This window comes from Corvus cornix, chromosome 3, assembly GCF_000738735.6.
Source record: "Corvus cornix cornix isolate S_Up_H32 chromosome 3, ASM73873v5, whole genome shotgun sequence".
Taxonomy (NCBI): domain Eukaryota; kingdom Metazoa; phylum Chordata; class Aves; order Passeriformes; family Corvidae; genus Corvus; species Corvus cornix.
This window is the reverse complement of record NC_047056.1, coordinates 84,836,740-84,858,010: the sequence shown is the minus strand read 5'-3', so window position 1 is coordinate 84,858,010 and position 21,271 is coordinate 84,836,740. Positions and strand designations below refer to the sequence as shown.

General features: G+C 36.9%; 1 protein-coding gene across 49 annotated transcripts in view; it reads left to right on the top strand.

Moving 5' to 3' along the window:
* The window catches only part of RIMS1 (regulating synaptic membrane exocytosis 1), a 316,584-nt gene that overhangs the window by 141,947 nt on the left and 153,366 nt on the right, over nt 1–21,271 (top strand). For 45 of the 49 annotated variants that reach the window (XM_039568319.1, XM_039568318.1, XM_039568321.1 and 42 more), the window contains exons 4-6: nt 3,778–3,831; nt 7,214–7,554; nt 9,819–10,690. In XM_039568319.1, coding sequence (XP_039424253.1) covers nt 3,778–3,831; nt 7,214–7,554; nt 9,819–10,690 — 1,267 coding nt within the window. The remainder of the gene's footprint in view (nt 1–3,777; nt 3,832–7,213; nt 7,555–9,818; nt 10,691–21,271) is intronic. The other 4 variants (XM_039568325.1, XM_039568320.1, XM_039568317.1 and 1 more) reach the window with 2 other exon arrangements.

Sequence of the window (21,271 nt, the reverse complement as noted above, 5' to 3'; positions counted from 1 at the left end):
TTTGTTAGATTTCTGTTATGCAAAAAAAAATATTTGAGTTCTGTGTGTATCTGTAACTGTGGAAACCATGATTAAGAGGCGTACAGCTTCTATGGCTCATCAAGACAGCCAAATGTTCAAATAGATATACAAAACTTTTTAGGTTTTTTTTTTTAAAGAAAGTTAGAAGAATACACAAAAACTATCTGTGAGATAATTTCTAGGGTACCTTAATGGTCTATGAAAAATGAAGATTGATGTTACAGAAAATGTGACTAGCATTTCATGGCTGCTATGTTATCAGAAGAAACAAAAGGAAATTCAGGAAAGGAAAATAAATTTGAAAAAGAAACTAATCTGTGAGGAGTGAGACCAAAGCTATAGTCTTGCTTTAGAAGATCACAGCTATAACTAGGACAATGCAGTCTTCGTGGTATTTTTTTAATACGGTGTATTAACTAATTTATTTGTGTAGCAGATTACGAAAAGAACTTGCCGGGGAAGAATATTTAAATTACTGTATGTAAATGTACTGGTGTGAATTTTTAGATACAACTACTGCCTTCACCACTAGCGATTTTGCTTTCTTCCTTGAACTCCAAAGATATTCTCAGAGAAGTACATTGTGATAGTGTCTGGAACCTGGCTGTGTGCTGTTTTAGAGATGGTATTTCATATTGTTACTTCATAGCTGCCCAAGTGTCTAACTTCCAACACTCAGCTTGCTGCAGGATTATTCTAGATAATTTTTAATTTTTGTGTAAGTTGTCAGCAGCTTTCTGAAAGATTGGCAGCAGTAGCTGAGAGATTTTGGCAGAAGGGCATGTGAAGAAAGTCAGGTTTTTTTTTTTTTTTTTAATCTTAAAATTACTAGTAACACTGTTGCTAACATCAGTGGCAACAAAACTAGCACAAAATACCCTTTTGATGTTAACTCCTTGAATCACTGTTCCGCAGCATCTTTGCTGCCTCCTATAGGCAGTTTGTAGTTGTGGGTTTAGAAACCTAGGCCAGGAATATGATTAGGACAAGTACGTGAGTTGTGTACTCAGTTGCCTAAAAAGTAGGCATCTGATGCCATTTTTGATGCCCAATGTACATAAGACACATATGGCTGGCACATAGGACCTAACTCCTGGGGCAGCGAGGTGGGATATGCTGACTTACCACTAAAGGCACTAGTCTATCATTAGACATAGGATTTTATTTTATTTCACTTGAAATGCTACTTGAAAGTGAGTGGACTCTCTTTGGCTGGAAACCTAAATACCTGAAGTGCCTATAGTAATTTCTGTGTAGACAGAAACAATTTAGGCATCTTACCTGAGTCCTTATTTGTACAGATAGAATCTCATTGGAAAACATAACATCTCAGTTAACTGGAAGGCAAGCAGGAAAAGAGTAGGAAGGGCAGTCTCTTGTGCAAGTGGAAAATTCTGGTAAGGCAGACTTCTAGACATCTCTCCTGGAAAAGCTCTCAGTCAAGCTTGTAAATGGCACCTCAGACTTTAAGGTGACAGGTAGTTCTGTGAGCAGTGCAGCCTCATTTGCTATGAATGTCTTGTGGTTGAATTGCCATGTTGATTCTGTGACACCAAAAAAGATTGCACTAATGAGATATTTATAGGGCTTTTATAGAACTGCATGTTTCATGTAACTTCTAAGAATATAATAATTTGAATACTTGCATGCCTGTGCAAAATTTTATTGCATTTGTCCAGTGGGGTAACACATTATTGTAGGGTGTGGGCAGAAAAGGGGGAAGAACCCAATCATCTGTCTGCAAAATCTTCCTTTTCTTGCCTAACTGGAATAAAAATATCTAACTGAAAACCTAAGTTCTGAAGAAAATCTGCTCTGCGCAGGAATGGAAGAACAGAGAGTACTAAAATGGCTTTAATGTCACTGTCCTGAGATGGCTGAGCCCTGTATGTCTGATGACCATCAGCATGGGCAAAGTGGTCCTCTCCATGACTGGAGAGGTGGGCAGCAGAGAATTGCATGGTCCTGTTGAATCCTTCAGTCTAGAGGAGAGGCTTTAGAAAAATCAGAGTTTGAATTTGAAAAATCCTAGGCTACTTCTTTACTAACAAGTTAAATGTAATCTGGGACTGTTCCTAGGTTTTAGAGTATCAGTGTGAATAAACTGACACAAAGCTGCTTGGCAAACTCTTGGTCTTCTGCCTTTACTACTTTCTTATCAAATTTTCCTGGGAGTTGAAGAGTTGGGGTGTTCTGTGGTGCACCTCCAGGAAGCCACTTGTATGGAGTCACCTTGCTTTGAAGCAGAGCAGAGATCCTAGCACAGATACAGACTATTTTGTGTCATTTGGCTTCAGTGCTCAGAAATGTTTCTGTGCAAGTCTAGTGTGCTAGTATTGGTGTCATTTCAAGATGTAATTTAATGGGAGATGGTGAGACAGTGCTGTAGGCAAAACATACCCTCATCCCCATTTGCCTCTGTTTCTGGTCACATGATTTCACTACTCATCGTTCCCTCCGTGGAAAAAACCAGATGTGACAGAGTATGAAAGCAGTTTAAGAAAATACAGATAGGTTTCTACTATGTTTTTAAATACAAGTGGCTCCTGGGAGAACCTGAGAATCAAGGAACAGTATACAAGCGAGTATATGGCACAGGGAACCTTCCTGTGAGCAAGAAAGGGAGAGAACAAACCCAGATAGGAAGAAAGGAGAAAAAGAGAGGAGGGAGTTGGGGAGAAGACCTTCCCTTTTGCTGAGCAGGAGCTATTGGATGAACCCAGCTGCCATTTTGGAAAATGAATTTAATGGAAACTTGGACTCAAAAGCACACTTTCATTAGAAAGGCAGAGTTGTTTACTTATTAAGATTTTGGGATAATTTAAGTATTCAAGTAGATTTTCAGTTTCATTTATTTATATTTATTGGAGTGAAGCAATTGCAACACTAGCTAGGATTTTATTACAGAAATCATTTTGATAAAGCAAAAGAGATAAATGCAATGCTGTAGAATAATTTCACGGTTTTCTGCATGTTTTTATGTTATCTCAGAAACATTAAGTGATACATAATTAACTTAATTTTGTGAATGAAAGTTTTGTAAGAGCTAATTGTTACCATTTCTTCCCTTTGACTTTCAAGAGATGACTTGTAGGGTGGTGACAGAGCTCTGCTGAAGTTAATGGTACTTCAGGCAGTGAAGAAGGTCTACCTAGTTAGTTCTGTTTGAAATAACTGGTGTCTTCCAAAAGTGCATAGAAAGAATGTAAATTAAATCAATAACCTAAAAAATGTTGTGTGTACACCCTTCAGAAGGGAAATAATTAAGATAGTGTGAAGGTCAGTAAGGAATAGCTTGTGGCCTGCTCTATTAGCACACTTGTTACCTGATTTGCTGCATAGGGGTGAAGCAGGATGCATGGGAGTCAGCCTAACTGTGGGATTGCATTTTCTAAACTCAGGAAACATAAAGCAGTGCGCTCCTTATGTACCCTCCTCAGAATCCGGGCTTGGGTGAAGGATTTGGTGAAGGAACTTGCTCTGACCTCAGTCTGAGCTTTGCCTGGCATGTGTCATATAAATGTGGTAAATTTTTGCCCCCCCACAATGTGACTTTAGCTTTCCAGTGCATGTTTGGAAGTTCCCAAATTTGAATTTGAAAAAAGCCTTTTTTCTGCATTCTAAAATGCAGGTTTGAAATACATAATTATGTAGAATTGTTCTTATTTTTGTAACTGAAAATGCTTTTTCTGTGTGTATAGTTATATATATTACTTACTATGGGCTCTTTCAAGTTGGAATTTCATGTTGTGTTAGTACAGGAATACTGTTCCTCCTCATTGTGGATCACATTCAACAGTACCTGTAAGAGTAAGTTTGAGGAATATTTTTTCTGTGAATGAAATACTCTGTATTCCACATGAAGGCAAGCATGGGATCCTTCTAGCATGTTTTCACACAGCCTGTAAAGTTTCCACATGAATCTGTGTGGGAACTGTTGACCCACCTGTGCTGAGTCCTATGTGTGCCACTGGTTTTTCTTGTTATGTAGCAGTAAAACCCAGAACCCTTTGCTATGCTGTGAAAATGCACCTTTTTCCAGAGCCATGCATATGAACCCTTTGAATGAAGAACACCCTTTCACTGGTTCTCTTTAATAGCTTCATGTGTGGAATTGCATTGACATGTGCAAGGATGCAATAAACCAGAAACAAGCCCAGAAACAAAAAACAGACTCTGGATGTCCTGAATGACTTAATGTAGCACTGGATCAGAGCTCACTGTCCAGAGGAGAGTAAACAGAAACTATTTTTGAAGTGACAGGCTGGAGTAAAATTATCTAACACTCTTCATTTTACTGATGCATCGCGTGGAGGTCCAGAAGCCACATTAGAGAACTGTAATCCTTCATCAGAGCATTTGTTTGGTTGCCTAACATCTGTGGATTGTTAAGATAAGTTATTACACAGACCTGCTTTAGTTTAGATTAGTTTGGACCACATCCCAGTATATTCAATCAGGATATAATTCCTGCATGCTGCTAAATTGCTTGCTCCACATACTTCTCTAAAAATGTTTTTCAATATACAGTTTTGTCACTGAAACTCTTCTGTCACCTCAGTTTTTGATTTTTGTTTTCCACTTAAAGAAAAGCTTCTATTATTTTTCCTTTTGGACTGAATATATCTCAAGGCAACTGTAGCATTTTTTAATTCCTGAAGAGATTCCAAAACAGGGATGGTAGTATAGCTTCTGTGTGAGTATAATACAGATTTTCTACATGTGAAATCTATGGTGATTGGTACGTATTGTGTCCAAGATGCAGAGTTTAAAAATAGCTGTAAGAAAATGGGTTTGTATTTACTTGTCTAGTATTTCTTCTTTCAGTATTCTGTATTTTTTGGTGTCTATTTGTGCATTAGCTACTCTTATTTGTTTGTATCTCGTAATATTTTGCATAAAATTAATTACCGTATTAAAGGTGATTATGTAAATTAACAGTATTTTCTTGCAGTTTATGACATAATTTAGACATATTTTAAATTATTGAATACATGAAGTTGTAAAGGAAGTATGTTACTGGGCTTGCATACATACGCATGTATGTAATTTAATTAGGATAATTTAATTTTAGTTTAGTATTCCTTATCCTTCCTTTAAACAAATTCTAGCTGATTAATTTTTTTATTAACACTTTTTTCAACTTTTCTTGGAAACTGATAAAATACAGGTAATGACATTTTCTGTTACTGACTTTGGTTTACAGCATTGACATAGATTTTATACACAGACACATTTGCATGCACACTCTTGCTGTCTAATGAGCTAACAGTTGTGGCAGATCCTATAAAAGCATTTTAAAGCCTTGCTGGGTTTTTTGAATACCTGTAATAATAATATGATAGATTAAAAGTCTGTTCTATTTAGAACAGGTAGTCTAATAAACTGAATTGCTGGTTTGTGAGGTGTACTAGATGGAATAAATTGGATATTTTGGAATCGAGGGCTTTTTTTGTTTGTTAAAGGTCTAGCATTTATCTTTGTCAAAGATGCTGTTTCTGTTATCCCACTGAGTGTTATTTGTTTTCATTGTGGTATACGTTTATGCCCCTGTTGGAATAATTGTAGCTTTTGATTAAGGTTAGGGTTTTTTAAATTAATTTATTAGTAGATACTTTATTATCTGTCTTAAATAGTAGAAATATAACAGTCATCTTTTGATAAAGGTCAGAGGGCAAAGAGTTGGATGTATTCTTTGTGTGGTTTGGTCAAACAGTGCAGAAATGCTTTTGGGAGTTCTGATGTAGTTTTCAGCCCTAAAAAGAAAGTCGATTCTAGGGTGTTTTAAATAAATCTTAAAATAAATCTTTAAATATGTAAAATGCCTAAAGTTTTCATTGTGCCTTGTAAGTCATGCACTTCCTCCACAGGCCAGAGAGTAAAAGAGCTCAGTACCAGAACTTTGGCCTGTTTCAATTTCCATGAAGTGGGTTTTTCCTCTTCTTTTTAATTTTCAGAGCTGTATAATTTTGTGACTGTTGCATCATTCCTGTGTTTACACAAAATAATTTAAGCATATTTTTCCTTCCAACTTTTGTCATCCTTCTTAGCCTCATTACAATTTTACCCATTACTTTCCATATTAAATTAAGAGATTTTTTTTACCATTTTCCTTAATAATAATCAGCTTTGTTTTCTTTCATCTCTCTTTTTATTTCTGGCAAAAATCCTCTCTCTTCTATATCCTTCATGCATTTTGCCTATCTTTTCTTCTTTCTGAAAGCTGCTTTTTACTTTGTCTCAATTTTTTCTTAAATTTTCACATTCTTTAGTCTTGATTAACCATTTATTTTTGTCTGGTGAGTTGCTCCTGTACATAAGACTGTGTCTACAGTATACAGGCTTGAAACACAGAGTCTTGCTTTAATGTGTGTGCTCCTGTATATCTGCGTGTAAGGAATTAAAACCCCCAATTTTTAAAAAAACCCTAAGCACCACAGTCTGTGTACACAGCTTAATTGTGATTTACGGAGACACATGTTTGTTTATTATTTGCAGCTATAACTCAAAGAGATAATGATGATAACTTCCAAGTAGTACAAAATACGGTACTTTCGCATTCTTTTCATTGGTGCATTTAGTTTTCTCTTAGTAGATTTCTTTAGGTTTTACTTTGCACCTCTGATAAGTAGTTGCTGTAGGTCTAGCTAAAATCATGCACAGTACATGCCGAATTTATTTGCAGGATAATGTTGAGTTATTTAATGTGAGAAAATTTAATTACAAGGAAATCCTATGTCAGTTTTCTGTGACCACGGAACTTGGGAGTCAGCCGGGCAGGACACTGCCCCCTGAGGTACATGTCCTGTTTACAGTCTGGTGGGCTTGTCTGTCCTGCCAGTGCTCCACACCAGTGAAAACAACCCACCCCACCCCCTGCTGCATCAACCCCCCACAACAAGTGCTGGTCATGTTGTCAGTGTCTGTTCAGAGGAGAAGTAGGGCTGGGCTGAGGGAGGATTGCCACAGGTAGGACTGATGTATATTGACAACACATTTTGGAGAAGCTCGCATAGCATGTGCCTGTAGGATGCTTGGCTCTAGCCAGTGGAGAAGCATGTTCTGGGTCCTGTCATGAGCTCCAGCCTCACTAGATCAGAGAGCGAGAGGTCGTACCTGCTCTGCAGTAGTGAGCATGCATTCCAGGCACTGGGAGGTAGCTGCACTGACTCTTCTTGTTGTCTTCAACTAGGTTATGTGGGTATGCAATTTATGTCGAAAGCAACAAGAAATCCTAACGAAATCTGGAGCGTGGTTTTTTGGAAGTGGACCACAGCCCTCACCCAGTCAAGACGGAACGCTGAGTGATACGGCGACTGGCGCCAGCTCGGATGCACCGAGAGAGAAGAAAGCAAGACTTCAAGAGCGATCGAGGTCACAGACTCCCTTAAGTACAGCAGCTGCCTCATCACAGGAAATCTCTTCTTCTAGTGTGCAGTCTGACCGTAGGAAAGGAGCAGAAGTGTCGCAGCCAGCTATGGGCCCGGACCAAAAGCAAGCTTCAAGGTCTAGAAGTGAACCTCCAAAAGAGAGGTAATGCTTTCTGTCTAGATAGAGACTGCAGTTATAAATGCTAGTTCAGCTGGGCCTTCTTTATGTCTGCTACTGTGCAAAAACAAAGAGTAAACTGATTTACTGACCAGGCAAGGATAAATTTTTGCTAGCAAATAGTTTGTCTGTTTTGGTCTGTGCAACAAAAATAAAGAAAAAGAAATTATTTTATGGATATTCCCATGTACTTCAATGCTTTTTTGGTGTACACTTTCAATATAGAATTTTAGGTTACTTTGAAATTATAAATTTGACTGGTATTTTAAAGTTGTTAAACAAAGACCAAGCCTTTAGCTTTACTCAAATTTTTAAAGCAACGGTCTCCTGAAAAATCCACACCTAAGCAGTCAGAAAACACACCCTGTGGAATTCTTTCATATGATCTTATGTGTTATTTCTTTATCAATGATATTTTCAATTTTATTGTTAAAAGTAATACAGTTAGAAAACCTCATTCACATGTGCAAAGTTAACATTTACGTAGAATATCAATAGTACCATCTTGAATTCAGAGCAAGTTGTTTGCAAGAATAAAGCAACCAGAAGCAAAGTATTTTATTTTAAGTGAGTAAATGAATTAATTCCTGAGCTGCATTCTGCGTGATGAATGGGTTGAGGAGTAGCAAATCAAGAGAGGCTAATGTGATGAAACAGTTGCTGTTCTTTTGGCTGCTGCCTGGCAGATGGCAGAGCAGTTAAGGAGGGAGCCTGTGGCAACAAAACAAGAGCCTGCCATAGAAGATTCTCCAGATTCTGGCCGGAATGGTTGATGATTTTTTTTCCCCTAGCTAGTGGAGCTGAAAATGGATGATGAGCAGTGGCTACTAGCTTACTGTGTGGGTGAGATCTGTCTGGGTTTAACTGTATCAAAGTCAGGTTACTGTTATGTATATGTATGGTGTAAATGAACATATGATGCCCTCCCCTAATGCTGTTGATTTTTGTCCCCTGACACAGGGAAGGCCCCCAGAACAGCTGTCATTTCTAGGGCAGCAAAACACTTTATATTTCTGCTTTGCTGTCCAGGAGTGAGATGTTCATATTAATTATACAAAATTAGTATTCTCTACTTGTCACTGAGAGTTTCAAATTAATTCCAAACATTCTGATTGAAGACCATCTATGGTAAGCTCAGGTTCCATTTATTGCCGGAAACTCAGGAGGAACAGAAGATGGGGGGAAAAAAAGAGAAGGGAGCTTAACATGGATGATGTCCAACTTTGTTCTGTTAGATACTCTGTGAGAGTCTTTGATATGTAATCCAAAGATGTGTCAGTTGTGGAAGGGAAGATTCAGTGCCACAAAACAAAGTCCTAGTGACTTTGTATCACTAGGTGTGCATTCATCTCAAATACACTGTATAGCTGTGTTCATACTTCTTCAAAATCAATGGATTCATATGTGAACTGCAAAATGAAAGGGCAACTGGAATGAGGAGAGAAATAAAAATATCCCACATAAGGGAATTTTATGATTCTTTGGCTTGCTTATTTTCCCAAAGCAAAATATGAAAAAGAAAATAATTTTCATGCAGCCTCATTATTTACTGTTTTGTACTTTGTCTGCTTAGAGGAATAAACTTTTCATCCTCTTTTATTGCTGGAGAAAGGAATGCCATTAATTTATCTCAAGGAATCAATTTGCTTTCCTTTATATGCTTATGAAATGGTCACTTCTTTTTAGAGTTTTAATAAGGTAAATCAAACTAGTTCAAATATTATTTCTGGATATATTATCTTTTGCATTTTTTTATATGTATATTCCTTCTTTCTCTAATATTATTGTGGTAGATACTCCATTTGGTGGTATTTATATCTGTGCTGTCAGGGCACTTGAAGTGAATTGTGTGGTTAGTCTGTAACTCTCATGACTGCTGCCAGAAAAATGGAGAACATACTCCAGTACTCTGTCATAATGATGCAGTTGCTACAAAGACAAGTCTGAGTCTTCCTACTTACATGGGTAAATTATCTCTCTTTATCCATGTTAATATTTTTTTTTGATTTTACTCATTAATTGGACCATTCATTATTTATGTTTTTGTGGACTCTGGAAGTTGTTTGCTATTGGAAAATAAAACTAAGATGGAAGGGTTAATTAATAGATTTAATTCGTGGTTAATGGATTCAGTACTTTTTTGTTTTGCCATAGCTTATCCTGGTCTAGAATTTGTTTTCCATAATGGTATGCAAGTATTTCTATTTTCCATTCAATTCTTAATATTACTGTACTCTTTTTCATTGTAGGAAGAAGGCAGTATTGGTTTCTGACCAGAATGGAAAAGGTGTAAAGAGTGAGCGTAAGCGTGTGCCAAAATCCTCACTTCAGAAAGAAGGAGCAACAGATGACAGGGAGCGTAAAGAGCGGCATGAAGGTAGAAGGCTGGAGAAAGGCAAGTCACAGGATTACCCAGACTTGCCAGAGAAACTTGAGGAAGGCCAAGTGCCTGATGATGAAAAACAAAGGAAGGAAGATGAATATCATACCCGTTACAGGAGTGACCCCAATCTGGCAAGATATCCTGTAAAACCACACCCTGAGGAGCAGCAGATGCGCATGCACGCAAAAGTTTCTAAAGCACGACATGAGAGAAGACACAGTGATGTAGCTTTGCCACACACAGAAATGGAGGAAGCGGAGGTACCTGAGAATAAATTAGGAAAACGCTCCCAATTACAGGGAACTCAGGACAGAAAATCTCTTGTGGAAACTCAGAGGTCGTACTCTATAGACAGAACAGGTGATGTAAGAATTTCTGTTTCTAAACAATTAACTAATCATAGCCCACCAACTCCCAGGCATAGTCCAGTTCCTATAGAACACGTAGAATACAAGAACCACGATTCCTTTATAAAACAGAGCCGCCTTGATCCTAGCTCTGCTATTCTCATGCGAAAAGCAAAGCGGGAGAAAATGGAGACCATGCTAAGGAATGATTCCCTTAGCTCTGACCAGTCGGAATCAGTGCGGCCATCCCCTCCAAAGCCTCATAGAGCAAAAAGAGGCGGAAAGAAAAGGCAGATGTCAGTTAGTAGCTCAGAGGAAGAAGGGGCATCAACACCAGAATATACTAGCTGTGAAGATGTGGAGATAGAAAGTGAAAGTGTCAGTGAAAAAGGTAAGGACTTTTCTGTATATTATGCACATGGCCATGATTTGGGGAAAAAAAAAAAATCTGTATTTTTCTCTCTCTTTTGCCTCTTTTTAATCATACACTTTTTTCCCCTTGCCTTTCTCTTTTTGCCAACTTAGGAGTGTCTTATACCTGATTACATTTGCTTTACAATGTTTCCTTTTGCATTTGTAGATGAGGTGGTTACAAGTAGCATCAGCTGATGAGTTTCCTTTTCATACTCTGCCCTCTTTCACCTGAAAGTGACAGAATTTAAGGGTTCTAGTTTACTCTCTTGATCATATCTGTACTCCTTTGGTCATTGCTTCATTCTTTTGTCTGTATGTAGAACAGTTTTCTGTGGATGGATTGAAATAAAAAGTGAGTTCTCTAACAATCAGAGGAGACCATTATAAAGCATCATAAGATACGCAAATTTTTACAACATTTAATAAAATACCAAAAATCTGCCAAAGTTCATTGTTACTAAGGACAAGATATGGGGCAAAGGGAGTGTTATGTAGAAAAGAAATGAGAATTGACAAAGTTGTTGTCTAGATGACTTTTCTTGCGAGCTAAGAAGTATGTTTAAAACCTGTTATTTCAGTTTGTCTTCATCTGTTGATGGTAACACTCAGCAGCAGGGAGTAAGTTGTAGTACACTGTGTGCTTTTAAACAAAGCCTTTCTTCTGGCTGAAGAAGTTAATCAAATTCAGGAATGGTGAACAGATAAAATAAGCATTGTCAGGAAAGACTGTGGTAGAACTTAGCAACAGTCTTAACTCTACTTTGTCTTGCAGTGACACTACAGTGAGCTGAAAGCTTTTTGTGTCTTTGGAAGTAGCTTTTAGCTCCTTAGTTTAACTATCTGTGTTTGTACCTTGAAAGTTTCCTGCTGGTATTTATACTGAAAATGCCAAAGGCTTGTCTGCATTGCCTTTTTTTTCCTGGCACTGTTTCCTGAGGTGTCTGTGATTCATATATGCTAACCTGTCTGTCTGTCTTTATCTGATGTTGTGGTCTCCTAGCATCCTCTAAAGATCCAGGTGTACATAGCAAACATAGCATATTTCTCTCCTATCCCATCTGAATAGCTGTTTGTTTAACTTTCTAAGCATGAGCTTTTTCACTGAAAATATGGGAAGTTGCTTTTTTGCTCATTTTTAAGGAGGTGATCATACTCTGATATTTTATTCCAGATTCTACTAAAACATAAAAGCTCTCACTTATTTGACTGAATTTTGTCGAATACTGGAATGCATTGCACAGAGATTGATACAGTCTCCACCTTTGGAGATGCTCAAAACCCAAATGGAGAAGGCCCTGAGCAATCTGCTCTGCTGACACAACTTTTGAGGAAGGGTGTTTAAACTAGAGACTTACAGAGGTGCCTTCCAGTCTCAACTAGCACATCTTTTTCCCTTTTTTTGTGGCAATGTTGTCAGCTGATGTTTGGATTTGTGTCATTTTCCCTGACTCCATCTGTTGGTAGGAGAAGTCTAATGTAGCATTTCTTTTCCATCTTCGTCTTTTGCTTTCATTATGCTTATCAGTTTGAAGTTGCTTATGAAGTAGAAAGAATTTCCCATAATCGGTGTAGGTTATTATAAACTGGAAGGTTGTTGTTGGGAAAGTCAAGTCCAGGCTGAAAGTGTTATATTTCATAAGTAAAATCTTTCAGTAGCTGCTTTCAGGCTCATGACACTTACCTCAGCTTTTGACCAATTTCCCAGCGTATTGTTAAAACATTAAGGGTGGGATTTTCTTTTCCTTTAGTGTTATGAATTCCAGAGGTATTCAAATATTGCTGAATGCTTATGTTCTCAATGACTGAATCAAGTTCTTGGTTACCTCTGAGATACATGTTTGGGCTCCCCCTTTACATTGTGGAGACCTTGGTTTGTATCAAATCAGAGTGCTACTTCACTGTATTTGAATTAAAATTAATATTGATGTAATATTAACATTAATGGGAGCTTGTTAGGGACCTGTCTGACCACTGACTTCCACATATGTGATTTGCATTGTTGAGCATTCCTTGAGACTTTGTATCTAATTGTCAGCATAAATATATGTATATGTACATATAGGTACATAGGTATTCAATACATTAGGTACAATTCATATGGGTACGTAGGTATTCAATACATATAGATACATAGGTATTCAATACATTACTTGCAGAGGTATGTTTATTAGTTCAATAGCTATCATATTTAGTCATTAATTTTTTTTTTTTTTGCCTGGTTTTTGATATGACTTTTCCATAACAAGGACTGTAAATGGAAAGCCTTTGAAGATGGGGAAGTATAGCCCATAGAAAAAAGATAGGAAACATGAATACAAATGAGAAAGTGGAAACATTTTTGTTAATAAAGTATCCAATTGTTTTTACAGTTACATTTTCATCAGTGCTTTAAATACTCTGGAGTATTTCATAAAAATAGATGGAAAGGCAGGAAATCTTATTGCCTAAGGAAATATTTTAGAAATCCCCCAATACTCTAAAAGAATATATGCTACAGTAAAAGGATGTAGTTTTACAGACATATATATATAAATATTTTTAAAATGCTGCTATTATAACCCTGGTCGTAATCCCATTCTTTGCAATTTAGCAGCATTGTTACAAACAGAATTTCACCAGAATTTCTTCGGTTCTTTGCTTATAACTTGGGAGAGATACTGCACAAGTTCAAAGTTACAGTGCTCTACTTTATAAGCCCAAGAGGGTCTGGAATCCATCCTCGCTTATCTAAATGTCAGCTCAGTCAGAAACCTGGTGCCAAAGTAATATAGATGGAGCTAGAAACTTTGAATGGCCCTATTAAAAACCCCCAAGATCTTAAAAATAATGTTTGCATTTGGTGAGTGCCAATATGAAATGATCTGCAATTAAGTAATGAAGATGTACTATTTTCAGTTCTATGTTGAACAAATAAAATAAAAGTTTCTGTGAGAAATAGCTTACAGAGGTGTTTAAAAGCAAATGATGCCCCATAGAAAGATACAGTATAGGTAGAGCAGATAAGACTGTATTGAAAATCAATAGCCAAAAATATCATATAAAGTAGATACTGTGCATATGTTATTTTTTAACATTTGCATTTCCTACAAACAGATTAGTATTGCATTATGCTGTCTTCTGAGCCCAAAAAGCCTTCAAAAAAGCAACCTAATTTAGCTAGTACATCCCCAACTATTTACTGTAACCATTTAATATGTATTTCTTCAAAATTATTTTAAAAATTATGCACAAACACTGGGAGATACTTTCTTTCCAAAAAATAAATGTCTTTTGCAATCCACTGGGATTTTACTTTTTTGGTGGAGGAGCCAAAGATTTATGTCAAATTGTTTCCATGTTAGGGTAAATCTAGAGAAAGAGGACTTTAGCAGTGTCCAAAAAAATTTTGATGAGTTTCATCTCAAATTTCTTATTAAACTGTCTACACCCTTTACAGGACGCTACTGATTGCTGATAATTGTTGTCGTTCTATTATTAATAGAGTCTGTAGGACTCCTTTTTCTGAAATCTCTAATAGCTGAACAATAGGTGGACTGTGTTTCCAGTGAAGTCCTGGCAAGGCAAAAGGAGTCCTTGTAGAAGGCATAAATTGCATTCATACTTACTTCAAAGACACGTGAGAATAACATAAGCTGGACTATTAAAAATTAAATCCAGACCTCATTTTAGAACGAACGTTTTCTGCCTACTGCCGTCCAGTGAAGAATACAAATTGTGTTTGGCATAAGTTTGAGAAAAAGCATTTTCTTTGAAGTTGAAAAATAAGAGCTTGTGTAGAACTAGTAGATTTGTGTCCAGATGAGGCTGTAAAAAACTTACTTTATCCATTGATGGATACAGGAGATAGTCCAGAATTTTGTAATGCAACCTTTGAAACTGGAAGAGAAAGTAATGTTGGAAATTGGAGCAATGTTGAGGAGGTACTGCTCCAGTGCTTTTATGTAAATAAATGTGCTAATGATTCTACATTTTGCATACTTACTGTTCATATTTGCCTAAATGTGTATTTTGTTCACGCTCTTTATGCTTGAAATTATTACTAATAGTCACAAATTGGTAGTAAAATATTGAAAACCCACGTAAAACTCACTCTGTATACTTGCTAAGGGATTTATTTGGGAGTGAGGAGAGCATGATAAAATTGGTGCCTTATTTGAAAAACAAACTCCTGAGAAGACTTTCTGGTTTCTTTCAGTGAAGATGTGATTGTTTCATTCATAATGCCTTGCTCGCGGTACTGTGAGGAACAGGGCAACTCGATTTAATTTAATTTCATTCTTATGAGGTTAACTTCTGATTAGAAAATGTTATGGGCAAGAATCTTGCTGTTTTCTTGGTTTATGTCCAGGTGTGAGGTGGGGTGCGGACGTGGAGGTCAGGAGTAGAAAGGGATGCTGTGGTTTGCCAACAAATGTGTCAGTGCTGGCTCAGCTCCAGGAGGAAAGGATCTGGCCCATTCCTCCATACTTTTCTGGTGTTTCAAGTGTCTCTTTGGGTGCTTGTGCTTTGGGGTGCTCCCAGGGGAAGGAGAGAATAAATTATATCCTTGCCCCAGTGGTTTATTCCAAGCTCTGTAAGCACTGTTGACAAGGAAGGTAGCTTGGGGGCTAAGAGAGAAACCACACATGTGCAGTAGGGCCCGTAAAGGGACCAAAAGAAAACATTAGGAAAAGGCTATAGAGAAGAGGAGGCTGGTTTTAAATGATTTTAGTTAAACTTTTTCACTGAGGTATTTTCAATTTGGAGTGTAGGCAAGTCAAATTGTACTGTAACATGTGCTAGCGTATTTTAACATCTGTTTGCGTGGAGAGTTGGGCATGGAGTTTTAAAACTGGAGCAGAATTTGTTTAAAAGTGTGGCTGAGATTTAACTTAGAGTAAAATAAAATACCCTTCCTAGGAAAACTTGCTGTTTAGGGGTTAGTTCAAATTTATCTTCTAGTCCTTGTGCAGTAATTTAGATCTACATCTTATTCAGATTTTAATGAAAATATAATTTAAAATTACTCTGGTTTTAGAATTCTGTTCATTGCTAACATTGTCCAATGCTATTAGTATTTAGTGCCTTTGAGCAGCTGAAATTATTTACAATGCTTGTGGAGCTGTAAATAAGTGCTTGTTAAATTAGAGTTGGGCAGTAAGAAATCTGTTTTGTGTATATGGAATTATTTAACGTACACATATATACAAGTGAGATAAGCTGAACATGAGCGGGGAAAAAAGTCAAATTATTGCCAAGATATTCTGCATTTCAGAAAGATATGTAACCATATAAATCAGGATGTCATGGAAGATATGTGGCTGAATTTTCCTCTAAAAACCTAATACAGCCCTTTTTCTAGTTCACTTTAAGAAGGTTGTGAGCATGCTGGAGGGAGTTCAGAGGCAACAGCAAAGTGTCACCAAGGTCTATAACACATGATAAATCAGGAAAGGTGGGATGGATTGAGGTTGAATAGTTTGGGAAAGAAGCAGGAAGAAAAAAACCCAGAAAAAGTAGCTGGAGGGAGAGAGGTTGAGTGAGTGCTCCTCTCTTCCCCACGAGGGCTGAGTTACTGCTGGGAAGGTTGAAGCTTGCTGCCAGAAACCATGTTAACCCTGAGAACAGATAAGCAAAGTTAAGGAAAACTGTAATCATAATTTCTTACTCAGTTGAAATGGAGGATTCCTGAAAATAAGAATCGGTTTCTTCAGAACCTGCACTGAGATTGCTCTATGTTAGAAATGCTGCTGCTGTTCCTGTGGCAGGATCTGAGCTAAGCTGGGAACATCTGGGGCTAAGATCACAGTACCCCTATCTGTACCTTAGTCTTTTCTTGTCAGCCTGTAAGCCATTTCCAGTAAAAAAGTCTTTAACTTGCCCTATCTTCTGGGTTGCTTGATCTTTCTCAAGTTCATTATTATATTAATTGTTCTTTCTCACTTACCTTTCTTCTGCACATCTAATTCATGAAATAGCAACAAATTTGTCCTGATAGTAATTTTTCCAGTACTAAGATGATTATTTTAATTACAGAAGGGCAGATACTAAAGCATGGATGGATTGGAGTCTTATGTTCAAAAACACTAAATGTTTGACATCAGGGTACCTTTATTTTCAGGAGCTATGAGAGTGTTTGAACTTGTAGAGAAACCCAGGAGTTCTATAGGCTTCTCCATGAAAGATCAATTCCCAAGAACATTCAGCTGTCAGTTTTTTCTGTACAGAAACCATTGGAGGTAGCAGGCATGAGAATGTGAGCATGAGCTATGGATCATGGAGCACTTTTTAAGGGTCTAAGAGGAAGATGAAAAAGCTTTTGAAAAGCTTGCCCAAATTTTAGCTGCTGAGCAGTACTTTTCAAGCGCCACCATGGCATGGGAAAAACTTGATTGTGTCAGAAAGAAGGTTAATAAATATGAGATATCTGTGTTTCTTTTGAATAAATAGGCATGGTTTCATCCTGTTCCTGTCCACTCCGAATGTCCCTCTGAACATTGTTTTCCCATATTTGCTCATGTGTTTTTGCATTCTTCTGATGATTTCTTTGATCCTTCTTTCTCCTGTACACCATGTGAGCTTCAAAATAAGGGACTCCCCACCTACACTTTGTAATCTCTTAAGCTGATTCTTATGTCCATTTCACCTGTGATACCAAGCACAACACGTGTTATGGTTTCAAATATGCCCATCTCATTGGTGATATTTACTTATTAGTAAATTAAAGAGCCATTCTTTGACTTTTTTGGCCAAGTAATGAATTGCAGCACATTCTTTAATTCCTCAAGAGAAGGGTGCATAGAAGTTGTCTGTTAGTGTTTATTCTTGGCCTATGTCCTGCCTAGTAGTAAATAGAGAGTGGTAGCTGAAGCAAGGCACAGCTGTTCCAGGGTTTACTTTAAAGGCACAGTATGAATGACAACTCATTTGGCACTGGTAACACAGTGGTATAAGTTGTAGTCACTTATTCCTTATTTATTTGTCTGCTTGTTTTATTGCCTTGCATTTAAATTGCAAGTTCAGTGGAGTCCAGATTATCTTTTTATGATTGTACATTGCCTAATTTTGTGAGGTTTCAGTACATTACTGAGACTTCAACTTGCCTTGATGATAATAAATTAGCATGCTTATTTAATGCAAGGACATATTATTACTTTTTGTTCCATTTATCACCATGCAGCAGAATTTCAGGTTACTTTCTAGTGTCCTCTGACATGCTTGCAGTCTCTTGCAGATAGCTGCAGGTTGCCTCCATGAGCATGTTTTCACTACATACTAATTTGCTGCTAATCAGCTAAATTGCCCTTTTTGTTTTTCTTACCAGGTATCAAAGTGATTAATGTATGTATACTATGTATACTTCTATGCTTATAAAAACATTTTGAAACTCTTTCTCTCATTTATTTGAGACCTTATAGTCTTTTTCATCCTTTGGGTTGATGTCTTTTTGGTTTGTTTTTGGTTATTTTGCTTTTGTGGGCCTTTTCTTAATGGCATTTTTTTGTTAGTTTGTTTTACTGATGGAGCCACCACTAAAAGATACAACGTGATATTTGTGTGCATTGGATCTTTCTGCTCTTTTCATTTTTTACACACACACACCCCCACACCCACACCCTCACCCCCACACCATTAATATAATGAAGCATTATATTAATTTCATTAATTTCATTATATATATTTCATTAATATAATGCTTCTGATAACTGATCATGTTTCTTTTCTGGTCCAAGAAAAAGAGTCTTCTAAGGTTTTAGTTCAAAGGGAGGCAGGGCTTTCATTTTGGTTTGCCATTCATCTTGAGGATATGTAAGGACAGGGCAGAGTTTTACAGTTCTATTTTCAGTTTGATAGGTGTTTTTGTCTTTTCTGCATCGTTTTTTTGGTCTTTCTGCTGTGAGACTAGAAAGTCTGCAAGCAGGAAATGTGCAAAGTGTAATATGCAACAGTGATTATTGGTTGGCTAGGGCACGTAGTAGACAGCTAGGACTTACATGCTGCTGGCCCAGCATGCTGTTAGTCAGTTTGCTGCTCCTTCAGCAGATACCCAACTGCTCTAGATGTTGAGAGTTGTATTAGTTACTTTTTTAGGTATTCCAGCACTTCAAATTTCTGCATTTGTACATGTCTGACATGTACAAATGACTAAAAGTACCTCTCTCTTATGCATGAGTTCCTCAGCACATACCCTTGGCTGACTGCAAAAATTGTGTATGATGAGCTTTCTAATTGTTAAACAACTTCAACCTTTGAGGTATTTTGTCAGAGAGTGGAAGTCTTGGAAATACTGTGATGCTATGCAGTAAATGCATGTTCACGTCAATATTTTTCAGACCCTCAGTATTAAATATTTTATTACACATTCTTTTAAGCCATGAGGGAACGTCTAATAAAACATTTTATTTATAATAATTTCTTTTTACATTTTCTTCCTCTCTGTAAACATGACCTTTTCTATTTTAAAAAAGAAAATATCAGCATTCTTTACTTTGTGACCTGTGGCTTTGCTGTACCTTATATGCAAATTGGACCAAGTCTAACTTGCTCCATTGAGCAAGTTGAGATATGTGTATTGTATGGTTCATTTGAGCCATAACTAGCATGGGATTATTTTGCAATTTTCAATGCAGATCTGCAGAGAATTTAAGGATGTGTTTAAATTCAATTACATAGAGGTTTTGATTGCATATCGAGTCCTAGCTTAATAATATATGATGTTAGTTGGGGGAACTAGGTGTGGTAAAGGTTATATTTATATTCATAGAATGGCTTGGGTTGGAAGGGACCTTAAAGATACTTGCCATGGGCAGGGATCCACCCACTAGACCAGGTTGCTCAATGCCCCATCCAACCTGCCTTTGAGCACCTCAAGGGATGGGCCATCCACAGCTTCTCTGGGCAGCCTGTTCCAGTGCCTCACTACACTCTGAGTAAAGAATTTCTTTTTAACATCTAATCTAAATCTCTTTTAGTTGGAAACTATTCCTCCTTGTCCTACCATTATCTACCTGTGTAAAAAGTCACTCTCCCTCTATTTTCTGTTCCTTGGGCACCTCTCATGCAAGTGTAATTCAAGACAAAATATTTTCAGACATGCAGCAACATGTACACAAATAATTTCTAGAATTTAAAGTTCCAGGTTTTGTAACCGAGTCCTCAATTTCGTAATTCTTTCCTCTGCAATATGAGCTTCAATTCTTGTTAGCTATTCTCAAAATGATTGTTGGAAAAAATTTTCTATTTAAAGCAATTTGTCATGTTATTTTACTAGTTTTCTAAAGATCCCAAGTTCTCAGTATTTTTTAGAATTTTCATGGAATAGACTTGTGTAGACTTCAGGGCACCCACTTCCCTGTAAAATTCAGTCGGTGCTCTAGATCTGCTTAGGAGTTGTCTGTTGCAGAGTAGAAGTCACTTTCTGAATCAGACATGAGCTTTGAAATTTACTTCTTGTAGTAACAAGTCAATGTATATGTTTTCATGCTTGACTTGTTATTACTTTTGTTCTTTTAATGAAAACAGGTATCTTTTCACTGGAAATGTAAACTCAAAGATAAATGTAACTTGCTATAAATTCAGAAGAACAATTTCTAAAACTTTGCTGGTTTTAATAAAGTTTATTGACTAAATAGCATAAATCAGGTAATAAATGGAAATAATCTACAAATATAAAATAAAATTACATGGAAGTTTAATATAGTTAGGTTCATAAAAGTAGGTAAGTATTTCTACATTTTTATGCAATGCTATTAAAATACTTAGGTTCTAAGAATTTATTTTGCCCTGTTGCTCAGAGAAAGCAGAAACTCCAGACGTGGCCCTTTTTAAACGCGTAAGGCCACATGTTCTTAAACCATTGAAATTGTGCTTAACGAGCCACTAGATGGAGCAGTCAAATCTCACTTTTTTCTATCAGGCTGTGCAAGACAGTTTCTCTCTCAGCACAAAGAGAATCTGGAAACGCAGGCACAGTTTGCTAGTTAAACCAGTAATTTAAAAACTTTTTTCAGCTCTTATCTCCATGTGCTTTTTTGTCTGTACGTAGATTTACGTTGTCCTGTAGCTTTAATGTTGCAGATGATATATGGGATGTATTCTGCATTTGGAAGTTACACTGACATGAATACCTCTATGGAAGCAGTTATTCATTTCTTGAATTGAGTCCTCTCCTCAGGAAAAAAACCCCAAAATATAACAAGGAAAAGGTACTCTTGTTTGAGGATCATGAGCCAGATTTTCAAAATTTGAGAGGTTTAAAGTTACAGATTTACACATGACTCTCTATGTTTGTGCTTACAAAATCTTGGTGAAGTTTCATATTCTCTTCCTACTTCCCAAAATATCCTTCCAACCTAATTTTCTTCTGTGACCTAATGCATAAGAAACATTTGTTTAATGAGATCACAGTATCTGCTTCAGGAATGCTGTAGTCGTGGGCTCAGGAGCAAACAGAAAATATGCAGTAATGTATGTGAATGTTTTCATATTCTTTGTTTTACTGTAGTTTCATAGCATTACTAAGACAAGATATTTTTGGGAGGTGTACAGGTTTGTGAATATATATGTTTATATGAAATAG